A 17,518-nucleotide genomic window follows, 5' to 3' on the forward strand; every position below is an offset into this window, starting at 1 on the left:
ACACAGCTAGAGTTAAAACCATAATAGCCAGAGACATCATTTGTCAATACCAATAGCAGCAAAAACCGCCTGTTCCATTCCATGCAAAAACTATAACAGCACTTTTTTATTATTTACTAGGTTTTATTTAACAAATCTGATTAGATCATGTTTCTTGAACTGAAGCCGTAAAGACAAATATGTTTCATTTTGCTTCCTTCTGTGCTCGCTAAACAGAAATAGCATTTAATTATCCCCTCATCACTTGTTGAAACAGAAAAAGATCACCTCTTGCCACTCATTTCTTTTGCTGAAATACAAAACAAAATTGTAGTCACTTTGAAAAAATATTTACAAATGGAAGTGTTAAATAGTAATTTACAGTTCTCTTACTATGCCAAATGATCACTTAAGAATTCGTAGCAATATTTACTGCACCTGGCTAGCCTCGGAAGCGAAGCAAACTCGTGATGTTAGAAATGAAGACTTCTTGATGCAATTGATGCCCTGTTTAATAAATGAGTGAAACCATCCGTGATGCACATCAACTATAAAACTGAAAAAATATGCATGCAAGCTGTTGTTGCACACTGAAGATAAATACAAATGTAAAATACTGACCATGCTTGTCTGCATCTGACAGCTTCTTGACGAACAGCTCTCTTTGGATCATCGAGAGCCTTTGCTATAGCTTGTAGCACCTGCTAACAATGAAGATACAGATTTAAATGCAACACAAGCACCCAAAAAAATAACAGAAACAGAGTCTTGATGATAGCTCATCAAATATAATCCAGGACCAAGAACTCCTATTTGTCTGGCCCTGGTACATTCTAGAGAAACATCTTGCAGCCAAAATGAGGTAGTAAAATATTCCAGAAAAGCAAATGTTCTCCATGGTTGACTACCTGTGTTCTCATGGGATAAACCCTCGCATAGGATAGCCCAGAAATGGCAACGAGACACTGAATAGCTGTCTCACGAACAAGCTTAAGATGCCAAAAGAGAAAAAAAAAATTTCAAATACCACCGTTAGATATTGGTAAATGGATTAACTGGAAATGAAATACAGTTCTGTTAGGTAAATATGAAATGATGATGGCTTTTTTTTTCCCCCTTTTCTTTGGGTTGGAGGAGAAGGGGTGGCAGGTGGGAGAGGAGGCAGAGAGATTGACCATTGCCAGAATGCTATTTCATAAAATAACAATCTGCTTAAGAGCACAAGAGGATAAACAAATACATTCATTCTCCTTGTAAAGGTATCTATTACCATCATATGAGGGTACTGAATAAGTTCAATGAGACGATTGGTGATAGTGTGTGCACTATCTGAAACAGCTTCTTGACCTGTATGCATACACAATATTTATAAACATCAGTAGAAAACTCAAGTGGAGAGTCACTGTGAATGTAAAATGATAATGTAATAGTACAATACAATAATTTTATATCAGGTGATAGCACCAGGTTTGATGGCTTTGTATTTATATTCTGGCAACCTTCATTGGAAGCCACCTAACAACAGACATATTTCTGGCGGACATTTCAAATGTTTTCTACAGTAAATCTAGAGAAGCAATGATGTGCTGCTGACAATGCACAACAACCCAAAATAAGATAACCTAGGTTGCCACTTCTGACCACTTTTGGGTTTTGAAAGTAAATGAAAGAGCAATATATGGATACAATAGTAAAAAGTAAAAGTTTGATATAAAAGCAAAAATGTAGTTTTGAAGAATCGACAAGTTTCTCTCATAGATGACGAAAAAACAGTTTCCATTTATTTACAACCATTCTGGTAAAGTTGTTTTTTTCTTCAGCTATTTGCTTTTTTTTACCAAAAATGTTTTTGCAATTTTTGGCAATTTGCTTAACTGCAAAATTAAAGAAACTAGAAACGTAGTAACCAAGCAGAGCTAGGTGATTTGTGAGAACATAAATTTAGTTGTTGACATTAAGATGTTCTACAACTATTCAATGTATGAAATCTCTTTAGCTTTTATCTTCTCACAATACATAAAACCTTTAAGGAGTAAATAAATCTGTGTAAAAGACTCAAAATGCATATACAGAAGAGAAGTTCTATCAGATAATAACAATCTACCAATGTACAATTAGGCTCACCGTTTTTATCCATCAATATTCCAGACAAGACTAGCAGGAGACCATAAATAACATCTTTATCCAGAATATCATTGCTTAATGCGGACAAACCATCCAGCAGCATTGGAATTATCTACATAAATAAATTTTGGGTTAGTGTAATAGACAGCTTTCTCCAAGTGTCTAATATATCTGAGAAAGACTTAATCTATTGCAGTAAGTGTAAGAAATTTCAATACTAACCTTCTTGGCATCACTCAAGACAACAATTAGTGGAGTGTCTACAATAATATGTGCAGAAGCCCGAAGCAGCAAAGGTCTGAAATATGCAGTTTAGTGAAAAATCAATCCAAATTTACCAATAAACATTTCTCACAAGTCTGGTGGTCAATCAATTCAATTATGTCAGCAGTGCCTAAGAAACATGCAGCCCTGAAGTTAAGTAACTCAAAAAACAGCTAGTTCGTGTTTGATTATATCAATACAATGAAAGAGGAAAAAGAATGAGGACGTAGACCCATCCAGTTAGAACAGCAACAAAAATCTAACATTAATTGTATATATGCTGTCAATTTTGTCTTCCTCTCTGGTTTTATTTGATATTATTGATACGGTAAAATCTTTATTACAGTTTGATAATGCTTTTACCTTTTCCTTTTAATATAATGTGATTTATTACTAAATGATTGCAATAATAACTAAACAAATAATATTATGCTCAAACAATTGACAGCATCGCAACAATGATTTGCCTCGTTAAAGTCTCACTGTTTGTTGAAACATAATATAAACAAGCCTTACCAGGTATAAGCAAACACTTTCTCCTATCAGAATATCTTTTCTGATATTTAACCCAGACAAGACAACTTTTTGAACTGATGTCGTTTTATGATTTTCACATGGTAGTATCTTATTAGATATATATAGGCAAGAAATACAGAGTTACTATTCTTAACCTACATACTTCAAGTAAGGAAGATTGAAATGCATGCAGATGTTGTTATGATGTGACAAAGCAGCAAAGTAATGAAATTAAAGCTGCATTTTCAATATGTTGAGAAAGAACCATAAGCAAGGACAATTAAATTCAGTTTCAACAATTTATTATTTTGTATGTTGAGATAAATCATTCAAGTATGCACTACAACCAGACAAAATGGAAATTGGTTACTGATATATATATAGACACACATGCCAAGGAAAAAAAAGGACTGAAAAGGAAAGATCTTCTATACCTTGATAGTGGTTCAGATTTCATAATCAGAGACTGCAAAATTGGCATCATTGTTGAGAAAAACCGCTGCTTATAGAGAGGCCGTATTACTGCATGGAATCCCCGATTCAAACACACTTCAGAGTCACCCATAAGAATCTGAAATGCATCAGCTGCACTTTTCATCACAGAATGATGCAAATCCAGCTCATTATTGTTCTCAGAGATGCCCTCTTCCTGATGCAAGATTTCTGCTCTCCCATTTGGCTGTAAGCACCGCAAAAAGATCATAGTTATGTCTTTAACTTTTTCATGGCCTCGTATAAGCAAACCTTTTCCAATCCATGCAAGCCCAACAATGGCATGGATTTGAAGGGAGGTACAACTTCCAATACTGCTACATAAATTAATTAAACTTATGTCATGGGCACTGGTCATTTTAGCTTGAATATCAGCAGAGCTATTGCTGTGGAAAATCCATAAACTCAAGTTAAGAATTATATCCATCACTTCCTCCAAGGTACAATCAGTTTGTACTCCAGCAGATTCTAGACCCAATTTGTTAACCACAGAGCCCAATGCCTGGGCTGTCACAACATTACCCTTGAGGAGGGTTGTCATGAACAGATAAAGTAATGGTTTTATATTTGGAACGTATGTTTCAGGATGAACTGCTATAACCACTGCTGCAAAAAGTGAAAGAATCCATTCATCTCTACTGGAACTGTTATCCACTTGAACAATTTGAAAGCTTTCCTGCCGGAACAGCTCCTTCAGTGGAAAAGAAGTGCTTGATGAAAGTATATGGTAACTCTTTTGTACTATTATGTTTTGGTTTTCCTCTGAACAACTTGCAACAGCAAGTTTCATTGCTTCCATCATCACATCAAGAACTTCCTGAAATAAAAAGAAAAATAAAAATTTAGTGCCCCATAATCCCAGAGGACCAGGGAAAAATTCACTAAAGAACTCAAACAACTTACTATTTTGTTGGTTTGAGTAGCATTGAACACCATGCTAAGCTCAATTTGGTTCCAAATATGAATGGTGAATTGCAACGGGACTTCATCAAAACCCTTAGCACATTGTATCCTGCATCCATGCCAACAATAATTTTGTATTAATAAAAGAAAGGAGAATGGGGATAAGGGAGAAGAAAGAAAGCACTCCCCAACTGCCCACCCCAAATAAATAATAAAAGGAACAAGAACATTTGGGGTAGGGTTATATACCATGGAATCACCTTATCAGAGTAGCATTTCAAAAGTTGAGTTACAATTTCTGCTGAATTTGAACTTCCATGGACCTAAGCAAACAGAATGAGACACTGAATTATCATCATCCAATCAAACAAGAGGCAATTGATTTTATAAGGTAAAAGAAAAGCCCCTAGAAAACTATCAAGGAAGGTCTATAACTTCTTGTTATTGCACAGAGTTGGTCGTGTTAAGCACAGTGAAAAGTCATGACCTATCCAAATACTACCAGAAAAAAGAAAAATTAAAGATGATAAACCATCATCTTCCTCAATGAGGATATTTGATGATCTTTCCACATGATAATTATTCTATTTAATGAATAAGAATTAATTGGCCATACATACATAAACCTCAGATAAATTGGCATATATAGCTTCTTCCAACCCTTCAACGACTTTCAGCATATAACTTTTTCCACTTGTCCCAATTTCAGAGAGTGCTTCCAATCTCAATGGAAATGGTATGCTAAAATCTCCAAGAGAAGAAAATGAAACAATTTTTTCAACGACAAGGCCCAAATAGCTTGGTTCCTTTTCAGATTCATGGCATTTTTCAATAAATGAGCCAATCTGCACTAGGGCTTTCAGTGCCAGTTTCCATAACAATGTGTTGCTGTAATCCACTGTGACAATTGATACAAATGTCATTAAGATCTTCTCAAACACAGGTTTCGATATCAGCAAATAGCCTTCAGGGAAGGTAGCCAAAATCAGCAACCCCTTCACTGCATGTTGAATCAAAACAAAAACAAAACAAATCAATGGTTTTGAATTTACTGATTAAAGTGAAAAGGGGGCTGAAAGGTGGAACCGAACCAGAAAATTATAACCATTCAAGTCCGTCAAAACATTTTAGATAGTTTACATTAAATCATATGATAAACTCTTTTCTAATATCTGTAGAGTGTGTGTGTGTGTGTGGGTGGGTGCAGAGCAAGGGGGAGAGTCATATAATTGAAGGGGACAAGTCAACTTCAGTAAAATCAAACTTTAGCATTTCAAACTATAAGATAACTTCCACTCATATCATAGATAAAAGTCAGCGGCTTTACTAATCCCCACAGGCTAAAGGACAGACAGGATTGAGAAAATGTAATAAGCACGATTACATCAGAGGGACCATGAACAAACTAGTATGCATGGCTGAGCTGAAGATTGAAGATAAGCACAGAAGACATATCAACTACATTGCAAGACAAAAGTATTCACCTCCAAAGTACACGTCTGCATCATGACTATCTTCACTAGTGCAAATGGAGGCAGAGCAGAAGGCCTTAGTAAGTGAAGAAGAAAAGCTTCGAAGCAAATAGCTCCATGTTTCTTCTGTATGAGCAGATGCTGCTATGATTGTTTCAGAACTAGCAATTACATCTCTGCATGCTGAAAGAAGCTCAATGCTAAGATAAAGAGCTCCATGATTATATCTTTTGGGAATCATAATACTGTCATCTGAAGATAAATTTCCAGAAGAATTTCTAACACAGAGACCCAGAATATCCATCAATCGGCTGAAAAAACATTCAAAAACTCTATTGCATGATGCTGTCGAAGCCTTAACAGAAGCGGAAAGGATACAACCAACTGCATGCAGTCTCTGCTTGCTCTGTGCAGGAATTCCATGGTAACTCTTATAACTAGAGATCATATTGAAGATCATGTTTATATCTTCATCAACAACAATTAAATCTAAAAAAAAGTTTGTATTTTGCACAATAAGCTTCTGTAGAAGACTTAGAGCTTCTGCTGCAATTTCATTTTCTGGAAGGCATAAACCTTCAAGGGATTCTGGAGTAAATGATAATACACCGTCAAGTGAAGTAAATACTGCATCTTTTAATGAAGACCAAAGAGCTTCACCATGTTTTGCCATTCTGTCTACTCCATACTTCACTGTGCAATCACTGAGGTATCTCAAAGAATCAACCTGTGAACAAGCATACTTGGCATTCAATAGATTTGACATTTCAAGAGACACTCCAATAGCCCATAAATGAAGATTATGATCATTGAAATAGCTCCAAATAACAATTCCCTATTTCGTGTGCACTGACCTTTGCTGATGGAAGTGAAGAAGAAAGTTTCTCAATGAGTAATGGAATGGCAAATGGCTCAAAAAGAGGTGTGGACGAAAATGCTAGCTGCAAGAATAATAAATAAATAGATCATGCATGTAACATATTAAAGTAATAATGCTATGAAAAAAAAGGTCAATTCCAATTCCCAACCTCCCTAACAGTCATATATGCAGATTTTAGCAAATCTGTGGATTCAAGATTGATGTCCATTTGAGAAATTTTACAACATGATATGCAGATGTACACATCTTGTAACAAATCATTTATTACTTCAGTGGCAAACCATTATTGTACTGCTAATAATAAACAATCTTTTCTGTTTTCCGGCTGAAACTTTCATACAGCTTAAACTACTAGAAATTTTAAGAATGCTTCTTTATTCAACAATGCTGGTCTGATCCAAAATTCTAAAACATGTTTCAACCACATTCTTGTGTTTCCATATGTTTTTCTACTATTTACATGGTTTCAAATAAACTAAGAAATAAAAGAAGTAAACTTTATTTTCAATACAGGAATTACAAAATTAGAAGAAAAAAAATGACTGCTGAAAATTGTGCATACGGAAGAGATCAAAGTGTAGCAAACAAATGGAGAGAAAGAACCCTTAGAGTACATTATTTTCCAAGCTCCTCCTGACTGTTCCAATAAATTCATGTTTCATGGACTGATCACAAGGTTGCTCAAAAAGGAGTCACTAAGAAGAAGGAAATCTAAGCGCACCGACATTTTTGAAGAACATAAATGAGCATGAGGAAGGAGGAAGAACAAAGAAAAAGACAGAGGTATACAACATATTTCCGGTAAAGCAAAATAAATACATTAATGTATCTTTCTTCAGACTTTGAGCTCCATGTCTGGAAATGGATTAATAGCAACAAGTGCAAGATGACCTTAACAATTTGTGTATATTTCTTCCAACTGGCAGCCAAAAGTACATAACAGCATTTATAAACAATGTATAACCCAACTCTGGACAAAAGACTAAGTATATAACCTGTAAAGACAGAAGAAGTCTAAACAAAAGTATTACATACCATTAATGCTCTAGCAAGATCATCCCTTTTAATATTCACATCCTCACCTTTTGGCTGGAGAATACAAAAAAGAGAACCAAATATCATTAATCAAGCCTCCAGTCAGTACACATTCTAATAGATTTATTGCACACAGTATTTTTCTGTTAGCACTAGTCAATGAGCATGGCCTTCATTATTTCCTTTCCCCAGTCATTGCCTAAATAATTTTGGAATCCAATTTCAAACGACTCCAAGGTTTAATAAAAAGAAACATCCAGATATCAGCATGGTAAACATAAATATTGATTTTAACCCTAGTGTAACTTTGGTCAACTAACTCAACTTAAAACGGGGTTAAATAACCATATTCAAGTGAAAACCCAAAATAACCACCTTCCACCCAAGTATACAGGATTCCCATGGTCAGACTAGGCCACTTGGGTACAAAACTCTGTCCCTGTTAAGTGCCCCCGTTTCCCCTTTTTTTTTTTTTTTGGGACATCCCAAATTATATCTGTTTAAAATAAAAAAATAATCGTTATCTTCACAAATATACCCTTAACAAGAAATTTCACCTTGCACCAAACAAATGGCAATTTATCATAACATTTCAGCAATTTTGATAAAGACACTTAAACAGAGAGAGAAGTATAAAGCTTTTTATATGGCAGCTTCCCTTTCACAATCTGTCCCATTATACCACAAAGGCTAATTCACGTTACAAAGTAGTATTCATATTTAATTAGAAAGCAGTGACTCTATCATTGGACATTGAGATATAATGAAGTTTTTAAGAGTACCAAAAAAAAATGTCAGACTTCAACTTTGATTTCAAAAATTCATCAGCAACAGCTGCTAAAAACCACAAATCCCAGAAACAAAGAGCAGCGAAGCTACATAAGTCTTACAAAGTGTCAGTTCAAAAGCTTAGAACTGAACTCCAGCTTTACAAGGGTTGAAAATAAGAACAATATTGGTATCAGGGATGGTATGCATTTAAAATTTTTATTTTTTAAAAAAAGAAACAAACATCAAAACATGAACCTTTTTTACTTAAATAAAGATCATCAGGTTATTGCCTTTACTTCTTCCAACACCATTTACATCAAATATATTGGTCTCTGGGCTAACAAAATCAATAGCAAGTTGGCTACTTATCTTTAATAAATTGATAAAATTAATAACCATTACTGATCTTTGATTCAAAGGTTCAAAAAGGAAATTCCACACATGCATTACTCATTAGTTTCTAGGAAAACCTGTATTGACAGTTTAAATTTCATCACCATAAATATATAATGCAGTTTTCTACAAATGTATCTGAATAGATTATGACAGCTATTGAATATAGCAGAGTAGATTGGCATGCATAAAGCTTACATGTGTGAAATGAACTGGAAAGTAATAGCTCAAATTCTCAAAAAGGTCATGAGCAAAACTGGTAAAGGGACCCAAAGGATCTGGGAAGAGTTGTGGCAAAATCTCAATAATGTGAAATATTAACATCAAGCAGTGAGGATCCTTTTCTCCATCAACAGCTTCACAGATTCCATAAATAAGGTTATCACCCTGGATCACAGATCAGCAATCAGATTATTAATAACAGAAAAACAACAATGATAATTGAGACTTGCCAAACTTTTTAAGACTTCATATTGCATGAATTTGCGTGGATGGGATCACAGATGCTGGTTTTTATGATCACAAAAGAAAGAGTGAAAGAGAGAACCACAGCAGTTTATTTTCACACTTTCTTTGTAGAAAAAGAAATTCTATATTTTCTCATTCTCCATTCCTTGTGCCAAGCATCACAATTGTGTACTATTAGCACGTTCATTCCTCGCATGCATCACATATTTAGCGCAATTCCATTGTTCTAATCAGAATTACCTCCCCTCTGACATTGAAAATATTCAAAGCACCTCATCTATAATCTATAACAATCATCCTAAGCACTTCTATCAATTATTAACAGAATGAAATGAGCTCCATGGCTCTATCATGGTATTTTAAACACACTAACTCCAACTGATTTTTTAGGTGAAATAAAATGATTTCAATCTTGAAACAGGTAGTTTCTAGTCTTCTTGCTTTTAATTTTTTTCCCCTGTTAGTCTTAATAGAGAAATTTAGAATAAGTTCCAAACCTTAAACAATCAGAGCAGGATCTAGGAGATTGCATCAATCACTTTCCTTTACTCTTCATTAAATTCATTCCATAAGATACCCATGGTATGCAAAAATAATACATAAAAGAACAGACGAAAATCAGTCCAATAAAGCATGCAGTGAAGGAAAACAAGCTCAGAAAAATACCAGTGAAGCAATAGCTTTGGGGTAGCGTTCTAGTAGACACAGCAGAAGTTCAAAGCAAAGCTGCAAGAAGATCCATTTACAGATAAAGTGAAACAACCAACACTCATATATACAATAATTTATAATATTATATATAGAGAATAAAATCTGGCTGATACCTATTTTGTGAAAGGCACTCAAATACATGTATGTGTATGATCATGCATTATTAGGAATATCAATTATATCTTTACCTTTCGGTCATACTTTCCTAGAGACTGCACTTGTAGATTCTGTAAATATGACTCTGCAACTGCTTTTGCATCAGTTTCACTGACAATACCACCACTGCTTTTCCTCCTCAACAGAGCCAAGCAGCCAACAAGTGCTCCCCGTAAAGCTCTCCAATCTGCCTGATGTAGTAAAATTATCATCTATCTAATTCTAAAATTTGAAGGTAATACATAATATGGTGGTTATGTACAAAAAAGAAAGCCCAAGTCTAGTTTGTAGCACCAAATTTTGCCTAACTTATGGAAAGTGCTAGGAAATGGTAAAAAAAAAAAAAAGGCTCCTAACGTACACAATGGAGCTAGCATCCAAATAGAGAACGTAGTCTAACCAAGTGAGCATCTAGCCATCGAATGGTTAAAACTCAAAATGCCCAGACCAAATTCTAATGAGATGAAAAAATAATGATGAAGATTTGAAATCAAAAGTAACTAGTAGATTCAAAATTATGACAAACATGTCATCATTTGTTTTAAGGGAACTATATTGTTGACGTCGAATGCCAAACTCACCAATCTATCTGTGAAAAATTGTATCAAGCTATGAATAGCGGCATCATCCAATGGCTTTGATGCAAGATGCATGAGAACTTCACCAAGAAGGAGAATACCTGGAAAAGAACACCAAATAACAAGAAGTTCAAGCATCATTTGTTTATTTACATATTCCAAATAAAATCTTAATGCATATGGGGAAAAAAGACAAATATATTGAAAAAAAAAAAGGAGCTTGCAATTAAGGCTATGACATGAAGTAATAGATTGAGCACTAAATCTAGACATTCTCGACAACGATCAACAGAACAAAAAAAAAATACCAACAACACAATCAGTTGAATTTTACTACCTCTAGCACGAATAATGTTGTCTGCAGTGGTCAAATACCCCTCCATCTCTCTAACCTATTATCTCAAAAGTAAAAGAAAAGATGAAGTAAGCAAGCTACACATAGCCGAAAAGTTGACACAAAAAATAAATGCATAAATAAATGAGTAAGTAAATGGCCCATTAGAAAAAAAAAAAAAAGAAAAAGAAATAGAAAGGGCAACCTTTCTTCAAATTGAGTACAAATGAATCATACCAGTGTTTCTATCGTTAACTGATTATTCTTCAACAATGAAGCAATGACGTCCAAACTGGCAGCCTATATAGCATATATAAACGTAAAACTTCCAGTACATTTAAAATTATATGACAGAAAAAGAATTGAATTTATTCAACACAAAATTCGGAGCTTAAAATACTCAATTAAGTAAAACAAAATAGGTTTTTACGACCTATTTTATAATTTAGGCACAAATTTACCCTTTGTTTTTGTCATATTCACGAACTTCTCAGGAAAAGAAAATTGTGCTAAAATTAAAATTGATAGAAACTTTAAAGAAATTGAGGGAATAGTGAGTGAACCTGCTGAGTAGGAGAACGAGATGAATCAACGAACGACTCTATGTTCTGGATGAGTTGACTCGTTTCTGCCATTACTATTCCTTTTTTTGTTTTTTTGAGTAGAACTTTTGAAACATTAGGGTTTAAGACTAAAGCGAAAGAGAGAGAAAGAAAGAAGAAGGGTTTAGGAGTTTTATTATAACAGAAGAATTGAAAAACGGAAAAAAAGGAAACGGTTATTTGTTGAATGACCCGTCGAAGAAAATTTGTTTTCACTTTTTAGTTTGTACTACCAAACAAGTCAAATTTTCAGGCTTCAAAAAATTAAATTACTATTATGGCTCCGTTTGCTAAAGGAAAATCTATTCTATAATCTTTTACTGAAAAATTTAATATTTTTATTAGTTAAATTATGCAATTAATTCATGTATTTTAATAAAGTAGTGGATTTAGTTTGTATATAATAATTTGTGAAAATTAAGTCTTTATATTTTTTAAAATTGACAATGTTAGATCAATGTGTTAAAAGTTTTTATTATTTATGTTGATATAGCGTTTCGTTGTATTGACATGATATTTTGATATAACATTCAATCTGATGACATGATAATGATGATGTAACATTTCACAAATGATGCAATAATAGTGTCCATATAATGCGACTAAGTATTGACATAAATTTTATAAGTACGAACATGAATTATTCAAAGTGAGCTAATGGTTTTAAATAAAATTGGAAAAGAAATAAATAAAAAATATAAATAAGTTTATAGGATTTTAAAAAATAATGTTGTGAAATAGAGAAGAATTGAATTTTTGTGATCCATAATTTAAAACATTGAAAAAAAATATTGTGATATAGATCAAAAATACCACATCATCATATTCAAATCACATCAGCAAGAAAATGTCATATCAATAAAGATAATATAAAAATTTTAACATATTGAATTGATATTGTCAATTTTAAAAAATATAAGAACTCAATTTTAACAAAATTATTATATAGGGAATAAATTCATAACTTCACTAGAGCAGAGGGACTAATTTTATAATTTAATTTTTTTTTATTATTTGAATAAATTGTCAAAATTATTTTCAATTATTTGGATTATGTTGTAAAAAGTATTTTTTTCCATAAAAATAGTAACATTTATCAATTATGCAATACATCCAAAACAATTTTTTCAACATTGAAAATACTGTATATTAATAATATTTAATCATCTTTATTTATTTATTTCTCATCATATTGTTATACTGATTAATTTTTTAAGTCAATAAATCATAAATTAGAAATTAAAAGAAAGGAAACACTTTCATATCTGAAAATTTTATTTTCTTTTTTATATAAATTTTCTTTAATTGATCTTAGTTATTTGTATTATATTAAAAATTCTAGTATCTTGGTAAAAATAAGTATAGTGATATGATCCATATGAGATGATTAAATAAAAATAATTATTGTTTTGTTGAAAAATAATAATACATAAAAATAAAAAATAATGACATTTTATTATTTTATTGCTTTGGTAGATCGATTTCAAAAGAAGAGGAAGATAATATTTTTCAAGTGATCATGGCAAGAAAAAAAGGCAATACAAAATGTTTTACATCCTTCTTGGATTTAAAGACATTTTATGCTATTCCAATAAATTTATAAAACATTTTATATTCATAATAAGTTATTTCCTTTCCAAAGAAAAGAAAAGGTTGAAAATCTTTTTTGAAAAATCTTTTTGAGAGCCTATATTTGTTAATAATTTCAAACTTCAAACATGTAATGATAGTAAGGATTATGTTTGCAAAACTCATTTGCTTTCATTTACTACTGCATAGGGTTTTTTTAGTAGGGAGAAAGGACATATTACAATTAGTGAAGCGGAATGTACTAAAGGCGACAAAAAAAAAATCAGTCCTTGAAGTGTAAGTGCTTTGATAGCAATTGGTGGAGAAAAAGAAAAGGTGGAGAAAGAGGTGAAGTATGACAGATGGAAAGGGCTTAGTAAAGAGAATAATTGGAAGAGCCTTTGAGAGAGTTTTGAGAATAATCACTTCTAAATTTCTTAATTGTTTATAATTGCCCCATAACCTCCAAGGCTCTCATATTTATACGAAACAAGTGTGCTTTCTTAAGAATAGTTAGGAGAACACGTTCAATTATAGAAGAACGTCTTGTCATGGAAGAGCATGTTAAAGAACGACTTATGGGATATTAAGAGAATGACCATGTAGTTAAGTAGTGAGCGTATGTTTTAGATAATGGAGTAATGATATTTGATAGTGTACTTCGTGCACTTTTTTGGAAGAAAAAAAGAAAAAGGTAAAACACATGTATTCCAAGGAAAGGTTAAGATGAAGTTTTTTTTAACTATCTCTATATTTGAGTCACTAAGCCAAGCTCTCTAGAGCATCCTAAATATGAAGGTAAGTCATAAATCCTACAATTTATTCTGAATTACTTTTACTTCCTTATGTGAAATAGTTGCTCCAATTTTATTCTTATAACTATTCCACATTTGCTCCTATTATATAGCATAACACTTCGAGAAATAATAATTAGTCAAAATTGAGCAATCGCATTTTTCTCCTATATAAAAGTTCTTATAAGGAGTTTTATGCATGAAACAAGAAGATTTTTATGCATGAAACAAGAAGATACACATAAAATAAGCAAGGCAACGCTTTTATATATATTTAAAGAATAAAGAATAGCTTTGTAAATTTATACATTTAATTTTTTTTATTATTTTTTTGTTGTTGTTATGTGTTACACACTTAGGAACATCTTTGGGCGTTTCCGCACTTGGAATGTCTTTGAACATTTCTACGCTTGAAACGTTCCTGCTAGTTTCTATGCTTAGAACACTTATGAAACACTTAGTGTAATTTTACCCCTCGCATGAAAATTTTATTATTGAAAATAAAAATTCCATGCATAATTGGAATATTGTGATTAAAAATAAACCTTGGTATGTGCAAAAAAAAAAATAATGCAAATAAAGCTATTGATTTATTTCACATCGTGGGAAAAAGAAGAGAAGGTCAGGAGTCAAAATTGAGCATTTACATTTTTCTCTTATATAAAAGTTCTTATAAAGAGTTTTATGCATAAAACAAGAAATTTTTATGCATGAAACAAGAAGATGCACATAAAATAAGTAAGGCAATGCTTTTATATATATTTAAAGAATAAAGAATAGCTTTGTAAATTTATACATTTATTATTTTTATTATTATTTTTTTGTTGTTGTTATGTATTACGCACTTAGGAATATCTTTGGGCGTTTCCGCACTTGGAATGTTTTTGAACATTTCTATGCTTGGAATGCTCCTAGGAGTTTCTAAGCTTAGAACACTTATGAAACATTTATAGCATGCTTGGTTCACTAGAAAGAATAGAATGAGAATAGAATAGTCATTCTAAGAGAATATAATAGAGGAAGAATAACTATTATATAGATTAGTTCATGGGAATGGAATAGAATAGGAATTGTTATTATTACTTATTACATTGTTTGGTTGGCAGGAATAATTTTAAGAATGGTTAAGGAACAATGGGTAAATGATAAAAATACCCTTTATTAAAATTTAAAGATTTTTTAATTAAAAAACAAAAAAACTATGATGAAAACAATACTCTTTATTAAAATTAAAGAATTTTTTTTGTTAAAAGATAAAAATATTCTGAGTAATAAAATCAAAATAACTTTTACTATAATTAAATAATATTTTCAGCAAAATACAAACATATTTTTATTACAATTAAATAATATTTTGTATTAGAATCTAATTAAATCTATTATTATAATTAAATAATATTTAATATTAAAAGATAAAATATATTCTTCATTAAATTTAAATAATACTATGTAATATTCTTTATTACATTTATCATATTCAAATAATAATATTAAATAATATATTTTATAATAATTATTATAGTTAAATAATATTAATATAATAAATAATATTTACATATTTTCATTTCTTTTTTTTTTTTAAATGAAGTAAAAAATTTTGTTTCTTTTGTGCTTTAAAGAGAGAAGGAGTGAGGAAGAGAGAAAAAAAAATAGGTTTAGTATTTTTTATAAGGTAAATTTTTAAATTGTAAAAGGATATATTTGTCTAATCAACTTTTTTTCTTTGTTTCAATAATTTGGAATAGCCATTACCAAGGGGGGCCTTGGTAATGGCTATTCAGGCTTCTCTTAGAATAGCTATTCTTCAGAATAGTCATTCCATTGAACCAAATGCAGTTTTATCTCAATAATGAAAATAGGGGAGGAATGACTATTCCATTCTCCCCAACCAAACATGCCCTTAGTGTAATTTTACCCCTTGCATGAAAATTTTATTATTGAAAATAAAAATTTCATGCATAATTGGATTATTGTGATTAAAAATAAACCTTGGTGTGTGCAAAAAAAAAAAAGAATGTAAATAAAGCTATTGATTTATTTCACATCGTGGGAAAAAGAAGAGAAGGTCAGGAGTTGTTGAAGGGACAAGATATTCTCCTAAAAATGATTGTCCATATTTCAAATAAAATACAAACAGATTGTTTAATGTTTTCTCTTTTGATAAAAGTCGTTAACTCCATAAATAATTAGAAGAATAACGAGCAATCAATAATATATCATGAATTACATCATCATTTTAGAACAAGTATCACAACATGAAAATCTCTATTTATGATCATACAAACAGCTTTACATCAACTTGACAAATAAAATATTGGAATAAGAAAAGAAACAATGGTGCCATCATAATGTGGAAATAAGGGTGATACAATCGACACACATCTTACACCAAATTACCACCTTATGATGTGACATCTAAGCGTTGTAAAGACACTTGGATGTTATGAAAGACACCAATCGTGGCGAGATTGAAAACCCCACTAAGGTGAATCACCAATCTTGGTAAGGTTGAAAACTTCACTAAAGTGAATCACTAATCTTGTCAAGGTTGAAAACCCCACTAAGGTGAAAAATAGCTAAAATCTCATTTTGGTTGGCTAAGCCAAAGATATTAAAACCTCTTACTCTTTAGAAAGAGCCTAGAGAAATAAGCACTCCTGTTTAAGAAATAATTATTTATTAACTCTCAACTCTGAATATGAATAATAACTAAACCTAAGGGTCCTATTTATAGTATTATAAGCCCACATCCTAAGAAAACTCTACTTCTAGTTGTCTAATATAATTAGAATAATTAACAAGAGATTTAAACAAAATATGTGTTCTATTCCTAAATAGAACATGACTATCCTAATCAAATACTAATTCTTGAAAGTTTTAAAATAAAAATAAGAAAGAATCCTAATCTAAATAAAATAAAGAAAATAAATCCTAAATAAACTAAATTAGCAAAAACTAAATACAATCATAAACGCTCATGCGTTATTCTCCTCGGGTCAGAAAAAAACTGAACTTTGACAAGTAAGCCTTGACATACTTCTCGTTGATGTTTGAATCCATATATTGTCATATTCCATACCAACCATTTGATCAATTCATCCATTATTTTGAAGGTTGTTTTCCATTCATCTCCAAGTCGTATTTGAATTTGTTGATATCCTTTCTTCAAATAGATCTTCAAAAACACTTTAGAGCCAATGAACATGTCATCCAATCGAGGGATAGGAAAATCATACTTAACTGTAGTCTTGTTAACGGCATGGTTGTCCACAAAGCTTCTCGATAAGTTTCCCAAACTTTTGTTGATCAATTTTGTTTGACCATGCTTGGATAAGGATGAAGATACTTCATTCTCCTTAGAGTCTAATAAGAGACATAAATGGTTTGACTCACGATAAGCTTTATTTAAACCAGACATAGTGCTAAGTGCTTTATCTTCCTCTTGTCTCTTTGGTCGATTTTCTGGCTTTAATGGAG

The 17,518-nt window shown here is 31.7% G+C and overlaps 1 protein-coding gene across 4 annotated transcripts; it reads right to left on the reverse strand.

Moving 5' to 3' along the window:
- Positions 1-39: 39 nt before the first annotated feature.
- On the reverse strand, positions 40-11,865 carry MET18 (ARM repeat superfamily protein). Of its 4 annotated transcripts, none has more exons than XR_001928520.2 (21): positions 11,640-11,865; positions 11,314-11,376; positions 11,080-11,134; positions 10,746-10,843; positions 10,197-10,355; positions 9,964-10,023; positions 9,028-9,216; positions 7,666-7,719; positions 6,605-6,691; positions 5,763-6,477; positions 4,899-5,278; positions 4,528-4,601; positions 4,279-4,387; positions 3,318-4,192; positions 2,326-2,401; positions 2,104-2,215; positions 1,250-1,326; positions 888-968; positions 601-680; positions 373-486; positions 40-289 (listed from the first exon to the last, which is right to left on the reverse strand). XR_001928520.2 is itself a non-coding variant. In XM_007024248.3 (21 exons), the coding sequence occupies exons 1-20, from the start codon at positions 11,709-11,711 to the stop codon at positions 453-455; spliced, it is 3,450 nt and encodes a 1,149-aa protein (XP_007024310.2). In that variant the 5' UTR covers positions 11,712-11,865; the 3' UTR covers positions 40-289; positions 418-452. The 4 variants fall into 4 exon arrangements, 1 of the variants encoding a protein (XP_007024310.2); XM_007024248.3 differs by having other exon boundaries at positions 418-486; XR_016027206.1 differs by lacking the exons at positions 11,314-11,376; positions 11,640-11,865 and having other exon boundaries at positions 10,197-10,351; positions 11,080-11,119.
- Positions 11,866-17,518: the final 5,653 nt, after the last annotated feature.

The sequence above is a fragment of the Theobroma cacao genome, chromosome 6, assembly GCF_053813885.1.
Source record: "Theobroma cacao isolate CCN51 chromosome 6, ASM5381388v1, whole genome shotgun sequence".
Taxonomy (NCBI): domain Eukaryota; kingdom Viridiplantae; phylum Streptophyta; class Magnoliopsida; order Malvales; family Malvaceae; genus Theobroma; species Theobroma cacao.

What these genes read in the sequence shown, in the direction of transcription:
- MET18 (XM_007024248.3), bottom strand. Translation starts at nt 11,711, where the DNA reads ATGGCAGAAACGAGTCAACTCATCCAGAACATAGAGTCGTTCGTTGAT. An exon ending in TAGGAAAGTATGACCGAAAG is followed by an intron (nt 10,024 to 10,196) that starts GTAAAGATATAA and finishes ATCTTCTTGCAG; the next exon opens with CTTTGCTTTGAACTTCTGCT. An exon ending in TCTTGAGTGATGCCAAGAAG is followed by an intron (nt 2,216 to 2,325) that starts GTTAGTATTGAA and finishes TTATTTATGTAG; the next exon opens with ATAATTCCAATGCTGCTGGA.